The sequence below is a fragment of the Microcaecilia unicolor genome, chromosome 9, assembly GCF_901765095.1.
Source record: "Microcaecilia unicolor chromosome 9, aMicUni1.1, whole genome shotgun sequence".
Lineage (NCBI taxonomy): Eukaryota > Metazoa > Chordata > Amphibia > Gymnophiona > Siphonopidae > Microcaecilia > Microcaecilia unicolor.
The window spans coordinates 135598209-135614164 of NC_044039.1; the positions used below are offsets into that span (position 1 = coordinate 135598209).

At 44.4% G+C, this 15956-nt stretch overlaps 1 protein-coding gene across 1 annotated transcript in view; it reads left to right on the forward strand.

Moving 5' to 3' along the window:
• Nucleotides 1-15956, forward strand: part of SIPA1L1 (signal induced proliferation associated 1 like 1) — a 637152-nt gene that overhangs the window by 579179 nt on the left and 42017 nt on the right. The window contains 1 exon segment of the mRNA XM_030215408.1: nt 10810-10911. Within this exon segment, the coding sequence (XP_030071268.1) occupies nt 10810-10911 (102 nt within the window).

The following is a 15956-nucleotide window of genomic DNA, read 5'->3' on the forward strand; positions in this document are numbered from 1 at the left end:
GTGAAGAAGTGTGAAGGTGATCAGGTGATGATCAGAGACAGGAAGAGCTGAGCTGTGGAAATTGGAGGGTGAGCCGGAAGAGGAGAGGACGAGGTCAAGGCAATGGCCATCACGGTGAGTAGGGGTGGTGGAACATAGCTGGAGGTTGAAGGAGGATGTTAGAGTGAGGAACTTAGAAGCGTGAGAGTTGGACAGGTCATCAACGTGTATGTTGAAGTCTCCGAGAATGAGGGATGGAGATGAGGGTTCAAGAAAAACAGAAAGCCAGGCATCGAAGTCGGTGAGGAATGATCTCCTGAAGTTTAGATGGTCGTAGATTGTTTTCACAGTCTTTGGCAGTGCATTCCACAATTGTGTGCCTATGTAGGAGAAGTTGGATGCATAAGTTAATTTGTATCTGAGTCCTTTGCAGCTTGGGTAGTGGAGATTCAAGTAAGTACGTAATGCTCTGGTTCTGGTTGGGAGATCTATCAGGTCGACCACATATCCTGGGACTTCACCATAGATAATCTTGTGGACCAGGGTGCAGATTTTGAAGGTGATACATTCCTTGATTGGGAGCCAATGCAGTTTTTCTCGGAGGGGTTTGGCACTTTCGAAACGTGTTTTACTGAATATCAGCCTGGCTGCTGTGTTTTGAGCTGTCTGGAGTTTCTTTGTCAGTTCTTTACATCCCGCATATATTCCATTGCAGTAATCTGCGTGGCTCATTACCATTGATTGTATCAGGTTGCAGAATATTTCCCTCAGGAAGAAAGGTTTTATACGTTTAAGTTTCCACATTGAATGAAACATTTTCTTTATAGTGGAGTTTACTTGGCTCTCAAGTGTAAGATTGCAATCAATTGTAACGCCTAGTATTTTGAGGCTATCTGAGATAGGGAGGGTGTGATCTGGGGTGTTTAAGGTTGTGGGTTTATAATTATTGTGTTGGGATGAGAGGATGAGGCAGTGTGTTTTTTTCAGTAAGTTCCCCAATGAACAGTTCATTATTTAGTCAGTGAAACATGTTAACTCGACATGTTTCTCATGTTAACTCATCCCTATCTCCTAGCATCTGCCCTTTCTCCCATACCCAGCCTCCTTCTGTTGTCCTCACCATCTGCCAGCATCAGCCCCCTTCTGCTATCCCCAATCTCCCATCCCTATGCCTCCTTCACCCTTACCAGGTCCCTTTTTCTGGCCCCTATCTCTTGGCATCTGCCCTTTCTCCCAGCCCCAGCATCAGACTCTTTTCCAGCCCTATTCCATCACCAGATCTCTTCTACCTGCCCAGCATTTTAAAAATCCCCTGCAGAACATCAGAGTTTGTGTTTTTGCTGCTGTTGCCCTGCCTGGCCTTGGCCATCTCAGTCTGCCACCACTGTGCAGGAGTTGCAAGCAGAACGCAAGTACTTCTCAAGAAACTGGAAGAACTTAAACTACATTTCTGTTCGGATATGATTTTCCATTAGTAACTTCAAAAGTTCACCCAAAAGCTTTCCTTAAGAAAACAAATAAAAATATTTACTGACCTGAAGATTCTGAATGTTCAGATCTGCTTCCATCAGTGTCTTCAAAACAGAATGCTGTTTATTTGGGCACTGAGCTTTGCATTTCTTTGATGCACTGTTGGTATTTTGTATACATGTATACTTTTCATAGCTATAGGTACAGGAAATTAAGATATTCCCAAATGGGATATCATTTATGGCTGCATGCCATGATAGGTTGTTTTCCCTTCTATGATTTCCTGAGTAGAACTCAAAAAATCAATGGAAAGTACTTTCAGAATCAGAAACTTACTCCTCGGGACTGCAAGGATGTCCTGCTGCTCACTTTGTTTCGCTTTGTGTTCCTCTGTTCTCTTTCTTGCATTTATATCCATACCTTTCCTTCCATCCTCCCCAAATTCTGTGTACATTAAACTTTATCCTTTGCACTTTTAGAGAGGTCAATGTTGTTGGAAGTATTAGGTCAAAGTAAAAATATATGTATATTTTAATACTTTGGTAAAATAATAGTGAATAAGAAGTAGTGTTGTATGATTCATCATTTGCATCTTCATCTTCGTTAATCATTCTGTCCAATTACAGAGAAGGCATTCACAAAGTTGGAATTGTCTGTTGTTGTTCTAACAGTTTTTCATGATGGCAAACTTTATTTGAATATCTTTGAGAACAGATACAAGAACATTAAGTGTGTGGGAACCTTTCAGTCTTAAGGTCAGACACGCAGACTTCTTCTCTAAAGACCATCAATCCAATGGACAGTCACCCCAATGTAAAATTTTCCATCGGATGACCAGTACCGTCTATTGTAGTAGTCACATATGTCTGTTCACCAAGAATTGCAAACAGCTTTAGCTTTATCTCTAATTCAAAGTAACCCAACTGATCACTGTTCAGTTCTGCTGAAGACCAGTAACCAATTCAACACAGGCAATTCCAAGGTTCTAATAGGCTATATTCACTGAACAGCAAAACTTAAGATGAAATGATCCACTGTTCGTATGTTAGTTTCCAATAGCAAAATCGTGTTCCAGGTTTTGCTGTTTCATTTGGTTTACCAAGGAATCATCATTTATGTCTTGCTTCCGTTTTTTACTTTTCACTGCAAGCATCAGATGTAACTGAGTAAAAGTAATAATAATTGATGAAATTATTACTTCAGTAAAAGTAACAGATATTATCCTGTACTTCTTTACAAGTAAAAGTAACAAAATATTTGCTTAATTACATTTACTTAGTTACTATACAACACTGAGGGCCCCTTTTTCAAAGTGGCGGTAAGCCCAATACAGGCTTACCGCTCGCTAAACAGGAAGTACTGAGCATTCGCAACATGAGGGGAAAAGCAGGGGCAGGGCAGGCAATGCAGCGGAGTGAAGAACAACTGTGGAGGAAGGCATCTGCTGGCAGGGCCTGGGGACCCCCACCAGCCAAAAAAGAGGCCCCGAAGCCCTGTGTCTGCTCCTCCCCAGGATCTAAGGGGGGCCCGGCACTGGAGTTTTCTCTCTCCTGCTGGGACGCGATCACCTGGGTCCCATCAGGAGTAGGAGAGAGAGAGAGAGACCCCGGCTCGGGGGCCCCCCTTGGAGGCCTGGCCTGGGAGAATCTTGCCCATCCTCACCCCCTCTCTCGGCAGCCCTGGTCAAATATACAAAGTCTATTACAAATTAAAGCCATTTTCACATATATTGTAAAATACACAGCACAAATAAAATATCAATAAAACAAAAATATAAGATAACATACATAAAGGAAAACAAAATTATACCGCAGTTTGCCTTTACCCCACTTCAGTATTTCAAAGAACAAAGGGCTCCTTTTACTAAGGTGCTCTAATAGATTTAGCGCTTGCTAAATGCTAAGAAAATAAGAATAATCATACTGGGTCAGACCAATGGTCCATCTATCCCAGTATCCTACTTCCAACAGTGGCCAATCTAGCTCACAAGTACCTGGCAGAAACCCAAAAAGGAACTGGAAAACTACAGGAGTGCACAATACATAGCAACAAAGTAATCACTCAGTAGACACTTAAAATCACGTTTAAACATCTTATGTTCATCACCTTTGTATGTCTCAGTATTATTTTTTATCCTTTTATAATTTTTGGCAAAGAGGCCATACAAAAATGTAGAGCAGGCTATTGTATGTCCTGTAGTGCACAGCTATTCCAGATCTGGAGCTCAACAATTTATATTAATCATCTGCCTCAAACACCTATTTTTATCTTTTAATTTTGAATTTTAAAAAGTGGAAAACAGAATCCAGTCTACTTATCTAAACAAAGAAGTCACAGCGCTGTGCAAACGAGTCCACACACCCGACGCCCACAAACATCAAAATAGCGTTTCAGTTCAAGTAACCTGCTTCTGGGGTAGTCTATGAAGAGTCGCCTCACAAGTCATAAATTATGTTAGCAACATTACGCCATCCTGAGGGACTCTGAGGCTCAAAGCGCACAGCATTTTGACTTTTTTGTTGAGGTAAGTAGACTGGTCACTATTTTCCATTTTTGGTTTTGTTTTATTCATAATTAAATAAGAGTCAGATGATTCCTTGTTCTGCCTTCTTCTGCGGCGCCACTGCTACTTCCTCAAACCAGCACCAGCAAAAAACAAAATATTATGTACGGTGCAAAATGTTTTTCCGGTGCGCCTGCAAGGGCAGGATTTGGGGGGGGGGGGGTTATGTTTTGCGCCCCTGGGTTGTCGGGCTGTTGTTTAGTTGTTTTACTAATATTGAATAATAATAATTGAGAAACACAAAAAAATAGAGGGGGGGTGAATTGAATTGGGGGGGGGGGAATAGATAAGGGGGGGTGGGAGTAAACGATAAAATGTATTGTCCTTGTGACTGTATTTCTTCTGATTGTTCTTTTTGTTGCATTAGACAATAAAGATATTTCAAATAAAAAAAATATATATAAACATGGCGGGGCTGCACTAAACATACCTGTGGCTGCCAGTTCACCCTCCCCCCCCCCCCCTGATTTGAGGAAGCAGCAGTGGCAGGGGTGTCGGGGAAGGAGGTAGACCATGGAAGGCAGTGTGGGAGGGGGGGGGGGCAGAGGGACATACACTGGAAGGCAGTGTGGGAGGCAGAGGGGTGCAAGCTGGAAGGCAGTGTAGGGGGGTAGAGGTGTGCATGCTGGAAGGCAATCAGGAGGGCAGAGGCACATTCTGGAAGGCAGTAGTGAGGTGAGTACAGGTGCAGGCACTGGATGGAAGTGGGGAGGACAGAGGGGCAAGCGCTGGATGGATATTGGACAATCAGCCGTCTCCTTTTAACACCGTCACCGTTCACCCTCACTAGTTTTCCCGCTCCTTTCTCAGTCAAATCTAGCCCCTCCCCTTCCTCTTCCTATGGACTCCACTCCTATCTTTACTAGCCTTCTAAACTGCAAATCTCTCAGAAATGTCTTCTTATTTGTGATTTAGAGATCATCTTCCTGCTCTCTGCTTTGTCTTACTGAGAGACTGGTTCAACATGGTGAAGGGGCCCTCCTTTACAACTGCCTCCCGTCAAAAGCTATTGTTCTTGGTAGTTTAAAAAAATGCCTCAGTGTTTTCACTTATAAAAAAAAAATGAAAAGGGTGACGTGAAAGATTTGAACAACTATCGACCCATTTCAAATGTCTGTCAAAACTTCTAAAAAAAAAATAAAAAAAAAGTAGCTTTAAATCATTTACGAGATTTTTTTGGATTCAAATAATTGAATATGTTCCAAATTGGTTTCATGCCACATTATTTTACTGAAACCCTTCTTATTTTTGTATTTGATTCTTTATGTGCTGCGTTTGACTGAGGTGTCAAATATTAACTTAGACATCTCGGCTGCTTTTGATACTGTTCACCACGGTGTCTTGATAGACCGTTCGAGATTCCTGGGGATTGGAGGCAAGGTACTGAACTGGTTTGAATTGGTCATTTCTCAAAGAAAATTTAGAGTTCAAATGGAAGATCACATTTCTGATTGGTATGAAATTTCATCTTGGGGTTCCTCAAGGATCAGCTTTCTCTGCTATTTTGTTGTATCAGTCCAATAAGCCACCTCTTGTCTTGTTTGGATGTTAAATTCCGTTTGTATTCTGACAGTTTGCTATTTTATTTTCCAATTACTACTATTGTAGATAGGGCTTTCCAATTCCTGGGTGTTTGTCTTCAGTCAGTTAGGGCCTGGCTCACATCAAATAGATTTAAGTTAAATTTATCCAAATCCCAAGTGTGTTTTTGTTTCTGGTTAAGTCTCTCTTTCATTAGAGCCTGAGACTTTTATGCTTGATGATTTGAGATACCTATTAGCTGTTTGAAATGTTTAGGTGTTTGGGTTTATTCTGTTCTATGATATAGCAGGTTCCAGGGGAGATCCGGGAAATTATAGACCGGTGAGTCTGACATCGGTGCTGGGGAAAATGGTAGAGGCTATTATTAAAAACAAAATTATAGAGCACATCCAAGGACATGGATTACTGAGACCGAGTCAGCACGGTTTTTGTGTGGGGAAATCTTGCCTGACCGAGTCAGCACGGCTTTTGTGTGGGGAAATCTTGCCTGACCAATTCTTTGAAGGAGTAAACAAACATGTGGACAAAGGGGAGCCAGTTGATATTGTATATCTGGATTTTCAAAAGGCGTTTGACAAGGTACCTCATGAAAGGCTTACAGAGGAAATTGGAGGGTCATGGAATAGGAGGAAATGTCCTATTGTGGATTAAAAACTGGTTGAAGGATAGGAAACAGAGAGTGGGGTTAAATGGGCAGTATTCACAATGGAGAAGGGTAGTTAGTGGGATTCCTCAGGGGTCTGTGCTAGGACCGCTGCTTTTTAATATATTTATAAATGGGAGTAACTAGCGAGGTAATTAAATTTGCTGATGAGACAAAGTTATTCAAAGTCGTTAACTCGCGACAGGATTGTGAAAAATTACAGAAGGACCTTACAAGACTGGGAGACAGGGTGGCTAAATGGCAGATGATGTTTAATGTGAGCAAGTGCAAGGTGATGCATGTGGGGAAAAAAGAACCCGAATTATAGCTACATCATGCAAGGTTCCACGTTAGGAGTTACGGACCAAGAAAGGGATCTGGGTGTTGTCAATAATACACTGAAACCTTCTGCTCAGTGTGCTGCTGAGGCTCGGAAAGCAGATAGAATGTTGGGTATTATTAGGAAAGGTATGGAGAACAGGTGTGAGGATGTTATAATGCCGTTATATCGCTCCATTGTGCGACCGCACCTTGAGTATTGTGTTCAATTCTGGTCGCCACATCTCAAGAAAGATATAGTGGAATTGGAAAAGGTGCAGCGAAGGGCGACGAAAATGATAGCGGGGATGGGACGACTTCCCTTTGAAGAAAGACTAAGGAGGCTAGGGCTTTTCAGCTTGGAGAAGAGACGGCTGAGGGGAGATTGTAAGCTCTCTTGAGCAGGGACTGTCCTTCCCCTTGTCTAAACTTGTACAGCGCTGCGTAACCCTGGCAGCGCTATAGAAATGCTAAGTAGTAGTAGTAGACATGATAGAGGTATATAAAGTAATGAGTGGAGTGGAACAGGTGGATGTGAAGCGTCTGTTCACGCTTTCCAAAAATACTAGGATTAGGGGGCATGCGATGAAACTACAGTATAGTAAATTTAAAACAAATCGGAGAAAATGTTTCTTCACCCAACGTGTAATTAAACTCTGGAATTCGTTGCCGGAGAGCGTGGTGAAGGCGGTTAGCTTGGCAGAGTTTAAAAAGGGGTTAGACAGTTTCCTAAAGGACAAGTCCATAAACCGCTACTAAATGGACTTGAGAAAAATCCACAATTCCGGGAATAACATGTATAGAATGTTTGTACGTTTGGGAAGCTTGCCAGGTGCCCTTGGCCTGGATTGGCCACTGTCGTGGACAGGATGCTGGGCTTGATGGACCCTTGGTCTTTTCCCAGTGTGGCATTACTTACGTACTTATAGCAGTTAAAATATACAATTCAAAAACTTTTTTTCAAACTTAGGTTAATCCGTAGGATGAAGGATTTTTTTATTTTTTTTTTTTTTAAATCTTCAAACCTTCGTACTGTGGTTCAGGCTTCTGTTATTCCCTTACGGAATTATTGCAGTGCTCTTTATTTAGGACTGCCTGCTTATAAATTTGTCAGAATGCTGCAACTCGACTTTTATCAAATCTTAATTGATTTGATCACATTACTCTTTGAGAATTGCTTTGGCTATTTATTGTTTGGAGAATCAGGTTTAAAGTTTTAGCTCTGATCCACAAAGCTCCTTGAAAATTTATATGCCTTCAAATCTTTGAGATCTAAAGACAAATTGATGCTTGAAGTTCCATCTTTTCGACAGGTTAGATTAGATGTCTATTAATCCTCAATATTTTACATACAGGGTCTGTTTTATGGAATGTATTACCTGAAGGCCTGCGTAAAATATGCTCTATCGTGCAATTTAGAAAGCAGTTGAAGGCATACATACTCACACAGGCTTTTGCTGGTATTCAGTGAAAGTTGTTGGACTTGTGATTCACTATATTTAACTTAACTGCTGTATGTATATTTTATTATATGTTAAATGTTCATTTGTACGTGGAGGTCTTTGTGTTACTTGTTAACATTTTTTTATGTATGTTTTTTTGGAAACTGTCTACATTTGTGTGATAGTGCGGTCTACGTAATTTTTATTTATTTTAAAAATTTTATCATGATCCAGAACAAAATATTGTTTTAAAAAAATCATTGGTCCAAAACAAAACATTGTGTATTAATTTCTTTAACCAAAATTAAGCAAAATATAATTCAAATTCAAAATCCTTGTGCTCAAATAATCATATGAATCATAAAATTAATCAACATGACTATCTGTGAGCAGTTTCTCAGCATCATTATATTTTCTCAGCTTCACATTTTCATTTAGAAGCCTTGAAAATCTGCTTGTCTGTTGAGATAGAATAGCACTATTCCAGCTTCATACATTCATATTTGGACCCTCAATATCTAGAACCACCAATATGCATGTCTGGCTGTACTCTGTGCTGGCTAAACCTGCTAGAACCAGTGTAAAAACCATGTTGCTGGCTCATTAGGTTTTGTGCATCTGGGTGTAGGCCAGGCAGCTGCCACCTCCCCCCATCCTTATCTCCTGCAATGAAGCCAGCCTCTCTCCTCTTCTCCCACTAGCTCCTGCTACCTTTTACCTTGTTGTCCATGGAGTAAAACTACTTTGCCTTAAGGTAAACTTGAAGACATGGTCCAATATGTCAGTATTTAATTTAAATAGGTCACTGCTTCACTTTGCTGTATATCATAAGATGCAAGCATGTTGCAGTAGCTTTCTGAGGCACAAGAGGCAAAGTCCTCAGATATGACTTACATTTGGTGACTGACGTGACTTACTAGTTATGCCACTCAAGATGTGACTTACTAGTTATGCCACTCACTAACTGATATAATAGCAAGTCGTGCCTGCCTGCAGTACATTATTTACATGGCAATTTCCAACAGCTTCTTAACTCCCCTTATATGGAATCAGAATCAGGTTAGCTCACTTAAAACAAATAGTATAAATAGGTTTGGTCTAATTTACTAAGAGCTCCTTTTACTAAGCTGTGGTAAACACTACAGCGTTCTTATCACAGCTTAAAAGTGCTTACCGCAGGACACACATGCTAAAATATATATTTTTTAAACTTTTCTGAGAAGGGATCTTTCTGGGGGTGGAGAGGTGGTGTTACTGCGTTAATCAGCACAACTACATTGCTGCTTGCTAACTGATTAGCATGGGATTAGTGCTAATTTTTGGTAATGCCATATTCTAATGTTGCCATGGCCATTAATTCGGAAAATTGAAAATTTGTCATTTTCCAGCAGCAGTAAAAATATCCTTAGCATTTAGGGAAAAGCCATGTAAGGGCGCACTAAGGCCACTTTCTACCACAGCTTTGTAAAAGGACCCCTAAGGGTTTATCAGAAAGGGAACGAGCAAGATTATTCATAAATATAAATGTAATGAGCGATGTATTTAATACTGGTTATTTCTGTAATTTCTATACAGCAAGTCAGTGTTTCTCAGTGGAGGCAGATATCTCAGTGCCTAAACTGTATCCATGGAAACTATGCAGGAGAAGGTATTGCAATTTCTGTGTTGCACCAAATCCAAAGAATTATACTAAAATTTGTAAATCGGGGCTTGACAAATCCGTGGCGTCAGGTCACCATAGCAACTAGAAATTTGTCCCTGTCGCCTGGGATTTTTTCACTAGTTTAAAAGTATTTTCAGCTCACACTGCCGCAACAGGACATTCCTATTCTCTGTGTTTTACGGCTGTGTATAAGTCTGAGCCACGCAATGCAGGAACTCACTCTGCATTGCGTTCCTGCAGTAGGTGGCTTAGACTCGTGCAGAGCTGCATGATGTATGTAAGTTGAAATCTTTGTAACTTGTGGTGCTTTTCATTATGCGAACACAAGAATTGTTTAAATATGACAAGTGAGTACATGAACTTACAAAGCCCCTTCTCTAGACGTCATAGAACTATAGCCCAGAAATAAAATATTCTTAGAATGAACAGTATTATTACATTCACTCTTTGAGATAATTGGATTTGAAAAAAATCTAAATCTCAAAGTACAAGTTGCCCTCATAAATTTTTACTTGTCTAGTGATAAAAATTTGGTAGAACATGTTTCAAACCCCTTTATGCATGTAAACATCCATGGACAACAAGGTAAAAGGTAACAGGAGCTAGTGGGAGGAGAGAGGCCGGCTTCATTGCAGGAGATAGGGATGGGGGAGGTGGCAGCTGCCTGGTGTACACCCAGATGCACAAAACCTAATGAGCCAGCAACATGGTTTTTACACTGGTTCTAGCAGGTTTAGCCAGCACAGAGTACAGCCAGACATGCACAAAAGGGTTCTGTGAGCTCTTTTCCTGTCACAGTAGCAGCCAACGAAAATTGTATTCAAAGGTATTATAATGAGCTAATTACTATACAAATGTGTATGCAAAGCCATGCACAGCCGTTTTGTGAGCGATGCACAGAAACAGCCCCTACCTTTACCGTGGAAATTTTGACGAGTGGTCAGGAAGTATCACTACTGCAAGAAAGACAGCCAAAACAGTGGAGGGAAAGGGTGGAGGAGCCCGGAGGAGCCATCCAGCAACAAGATTGTACACTTCCAAGCAGTGAGAGAGATGTCCACAATGTAAACATAGAATGTCTGTGTTCCAACTATTTAAATGCATTTCTTAGACTTTATTTGATAGGTTGGGGAGGGGTGGCTATAATTTTTTTCTCTTTCTCGCTCCTCCTTCTATCTTGCGCGGGCAGACTGCAGTCCCACGCTGCAACCAGAGCAGGCTTTCTACTCAGGTCCAGGAGCAGTGGTTTCTCCCAATGGGGCATGGGCCAGCAGCAGGTACCAGCATTCAGGTGAGCAGTCACCCGACAATTCCTGTCTCTACACTCTACCACTTCTATCCTCTCGGGCACTGTGCTCTTCCGTCCTGTCTGCTTGGTTTATACATGCTGTATGTATGAAAGACAACTGAAGCATGTGCAGAACAGCCATGCTTAGCATTTGGCTGTTCTGCGCTTGCTCAGCTGACCATCTGGCTTCCCCCACTATCTCATGCAACTGAACCTGTTTGCAAAAGCAGCAAGCATCTGATTTGCTTGGGAATTGCTCTGAATTTCCAAATCGGGGACCTTTGTGCATCTGGACCCAAGTGAGGTACAAGACTAGAAAAAAGGAGGTGGCTGCCTGACTGGCAAGCTGGCTGACTGGGGTACAAGGCTGGAGGGGGGTAGGTGGGTAGCTAGCTGGTGTACAAGGCTGGGGAGGGGGGAGCGACCTGGAAAGTGAGGGCTAGATGGAGTGATTCATAGGCGTTGGAATGGGGGCGAGCCACAGATGCCATGGCACCCCCGCCACCCAAATGTTTCTCCTCTGCTTCTCTCGCTGTGAGGTGTTTATTCCCTTACCTCCTTCCTCCAGGGCAGTGACTGTCAGCTGCATAAGAGGCATCTGGAGCTGGCTGGCCTTAAGCATGTGCAGATGCTCAAGGCCTCATGCCAGCCAACCACGAAATTCCACTTATGCAGCTGACAGTTTCCACCCCAAGAAAGCGAGGTAAGGGAATAAAGCCTAGCGGCAGTGGGGCAATAGAGAAAGAGGCAGATGCTGAGCTTAGGAAATGCTGGACACCATGGGCAAGAGGGTAAGAAGGAAGGACAGATGCTGATGCTGGAGACAACTGGTGGTAATGGGGGGAGGTTTGAGAGGGAAGGAAGGACAGAGATGCTGGAGACCAATGGAGGGGGGGGGTTTGGAGGAAGGGAAGGACAGATGCTGAAGATTGGGGTTGGGGGGGTTTGAAGGGAGGGAAGGAGAGAGATAGAGAGATGGTGGACACCATGTTGGGGGAGGACAACATGGTAGGGAAGGGTTAGTGGTGAGCTTGGCCACTAACGTCCCCCTGCAATGAAGGAAACAGGTGAGGTGGAATGGGCTAAAAACAGACTGGATGACCACAGGGCATGGAAAATGACGATAGGATCAGGAGAGAGCATGAGAGAGACTGGGTGATGATTTGGGGGTTGGGGCGAAGAGACTAAACTGGACTGGGTGTATTACTGCCAGTGGCTATCAGGGACACATTAAGGGCCTGATTTACTAATCGTACTTTTTCCCTTGAATAAGGAAGATGAAAAACAGCCTTAGGGGCCTTTTACTAAAGTGCACTGAAAAATGGCCTGCGGTAGTGTAGGTGCAGGTTTTGAGCGCACGCAAAATCATTTTTCAGCGCACCTGTAAAAAAGGCCTTTTTAAAATTTTTGCCAAAAATGGATGTGCAGCAAAATGAAAATTGCCTCTCGTCCATTTTGGGTCTGAGACCTTACCACCAGCCATTGACCTTGCAGTAAAGTCTCGCGTGGTAACCGGGCAGTATTGACCTATGCACGCCAAATGCCACTTGGCGCGCATCCAATCCATGCGGCAGAAAATAAAAATTATTTTTCGGACGCGCAGCAAAAATGAAATTCACAAAAGAGCAATGCGATAGCAGTGTAGTAACTCCATTTTGGCGCACATTGAGCACGTGTAGATGCTTACGAGGCTTAGTAAAAGGGCCCCTTAGTAATTCAGAGGGGAGTATACTGGAGGTTTCGCAGTAAGTGTAGTTTCTTGTCCATATGCCCAAACCAAAAACAAAAGTGTCTGCACACATTGGTGCTTGTTGTTCTCCGAGGACAAGCAGGCCGCTTGTTCTCACATGTGGGTCAACGTCTGCGTCGGCCTGGGAACCAGCGTTTTGCAAGAGCAAAATATTTAAAAAGTTTTGCCAGAGTTTTCTGTAACTCGTGTGCGGACTATTTTCCTGCCCACCGCGCGAGCGCGTCTCAGTTTCTTTTTTTCCGCAACAAGGTGCAGCAGGTTCCTTCTGTGATCCTCATTTAGGCCCAGGAAGAGAGTCTTCGTTTTCGCGAGTTTTTTGCACTTTGTCTTTGTTTAAAAAAAAAGAAAGATTTCCTAACCTTTTAATTTTCGTTTAGTATTTCTTCCTTAATTTTAAGTTTTATTTCTTTTTCGACGCGGCCGGCCTTCTTCCCCTTTTGTGCCCTCTTCTTTTTGGCACAATCGCGTCATTTGATTTCGCCAAAGCCATTTTTCCTTTCGTGTCAAAGACACCCAGCGGCTTCAAACATCGTACTCGGTGCAACCGGACCATCTCAGGTATCGATACTCATTCGTGGTGTATCCTTGGGCCCAAAAATAGCCCAGCCGCTTGTAGTCCGTGTCTTTGTATGAAGAAACTGACTCGTGTCTCGAAGCCCAGCAAGAAAAACCTTTCGGAGCTCAGTCCAGTCCTTCAACATCGATACCAAGGTCGGCAGTGGCGGCATCGACATCGGGAGCAGAGGTAATGGCTGCTGAGAGACCAACTCATGTTGGGAGCAGTGAGGCGTCGAATGGGTCTCCACCTGTCTTGAGGCCTATGCTTGCCCCCCCCGGACCGACCTTTGTCGAACCCGGCCCCAAGGAGACGTGAGGATTCCATGTCGTCCTCATTGGTACGGAGGAGTCTCGATGACGGGCGTTGAGCGACGGCGAAGAAGCACTGTCATCGATCTCCTTTGACACACGGTGCCGGGAGCTCTGGGGCGTTGAGGGAATTGGCACCCAAGAAGCGTCTGCACCGAGTGGATCGCTCCCCCTCCATACAAGAGGTGCTGATGTGTCAGTCTCCTGGCAGCCCGGTACCTGCTCCCGAACCTTGGCAGATTCTGCCACCGGCTTTACCACCATCCCCGCAGCCTTCTTCGATGGCGGCTCTTGACGAGCGCATCTGGGCCCTACTTCCAGAGCTTCTGGAAGGCCTGCTGCGCCAATCTGCTTCGGTGTCGGTGGTGCTTGCGCCTTCCATACCATCTGCTGCAGCGGCGTCTGGCCCTTCACCTGCGGTGAGGTCCCCGGCCTCTGTCCGCTTGCGGCATCAGTGTCGGCTGCCACCCAGATCGACTCCCCTTCGACGTCGGTGGAGGAAGCTTCGCTGCAATCCAAGCAGGCGTCGGCCTCTCAACATCGCCATCGAGGGCATCAATCCTCGGCGTCAAGGCAGGCTCAGTCTCGGAGTGGCCTCAGAGAGGTTTTATCCGATACTGAAGAGGAGCGTTCGTGGGAATCAGAGGAAAATCCCAGGTACTTTTCTTCTGACGAGTCCTATAGGATTCCCTCTGAACCTTCCCCTCCACCAGAAAGGAGACTATCTTCTCCAGAGAGTCTGTCCTTTACATCTTTTGTCCGGTAAATGGCTACGGCTATTCCTTTCCCTATGGAGGATGAGCCCAGGGCTGAGATGCTCGAGGTCCTGGACTATCCTCCACCTAGACAGACTCTGACAGCTCCTCTACATAAGGTACTGAAGGAAGCCCTTATGCGGAACTGGTCGTTCCCTCTGTCTGGCCCCGTGATCCCGAAGAAAGCTGAATTCCAGTATCGGATCCACGGTGAACCTGGATTGATGAGGTCTCAGTTACCTCACAATTCCATGGTGGTGGACTCCACCCTCAAGAGAGCCAAGAGTACTAGAGACTATGCCTCGGCGCCCCCAGGCAGAGAAGCTAGGACCTTGGACTCTTTTGGGAGGAAGACGTATCAGACCACTATGCTCGCCGCCCAAATTCAGTCATACCAGCTTTTCACGAGCGTCCACTTGCAGAACTCGGTGAAGCAAATGTCCAGCTTGGTTGATGCCCTCCCTCTGGAGCAGGCCGAACCTTTTCGCCAGGTGGTCAGGCAGCAGAAGATGTGTCATAAATTCCTGGCCAGGGGTACTTACAACACTTTTGATGTAGTATCCAGAATCGCTGCCCAGGGTATAGTGATGTGCAGACTCTAATGGCTGCGTGTCTCTGACCTGGACCATTCAGTCCAGCATCGAATGGTGGATGTTCCTTGCTGGGGGATAACCTTTTGGTGAAAAAGTAGAGGATCTTGTTGACCAGATCAAGAAGCACAATGATGCTATGGATTCTCTGTCCCACCAGGCGTCTTCTGCTACAACCTCCTCAACTAGGAGGTATTTTGGAGGGAAGAGGAGTGCTCCCTATTCCTATGCTAGTTGTAGGTACACTCCGGCTTCTCGGCAGCCTTCCCAGGCTCAGACCCAGCGCACTCGTTCTCGTCAACAGTGTGCGCCTAAGGCCACTGCTGCTCCCCAGCAAAAGCAATGGACGGACTTTTGACTGGCTCCAGTTCAGCATAGCCTCAGTAAAAGTGTCCGTACCGGATGACTTGCCGGTAGGGGGGAGGTTGATGTTTTTTCACCAAAGGTGGCCTCTCATAACCTCCAACCAGTGTGCTCTTCAAATAGTCTGGTTAGGATGCACCCTCAATCTGAAATCCAAACTTCCAAATTGCCCACCGAGAGCTCATTCTTACAGTTCCCAGCACAAGCAAGTACTTACAGAGGAACTCTCCGCCCTTCTAAAGGCCAATGCAGTCGAACCCATTCCACCAGGGGAAGAAGGGATGGGATTCTATTCCAGGTGCTTCCTTGTGCAAAAGAAAACAGGGGGGATGCGTCCCATCCTAGACCTAAGGGCCCTGAACAGATTTCTAGTCCGAGAAAAGTTCAGGGTGGTTTCCCCGGGCACCCTTTTTCCCATGATTCAGGAAAACGATTGGCTAGGCTTACACACACATTTCGATACTTCCAGTTCTCAGGAGGTATCTTCGATTTCGGCTAGGAGCACAGCACTTTCAATACCGTGTACTGCCTTTTGGCCTGGCGTCTGTGCCCAGAGTCTTCACAAAGTGCCTGGTGGTAGTCGCAACATCACTACGCAGACTGGGAGTGCATGTGTTCCCTTATCTCAACGATTGGCTGCTGAAGAGCACCTCGGAGGCAGGTGCTCTACAGCCCATGCGAATGACTATTCAGGTGCTAGAGCTACTGGGGTTCGTGATAAAT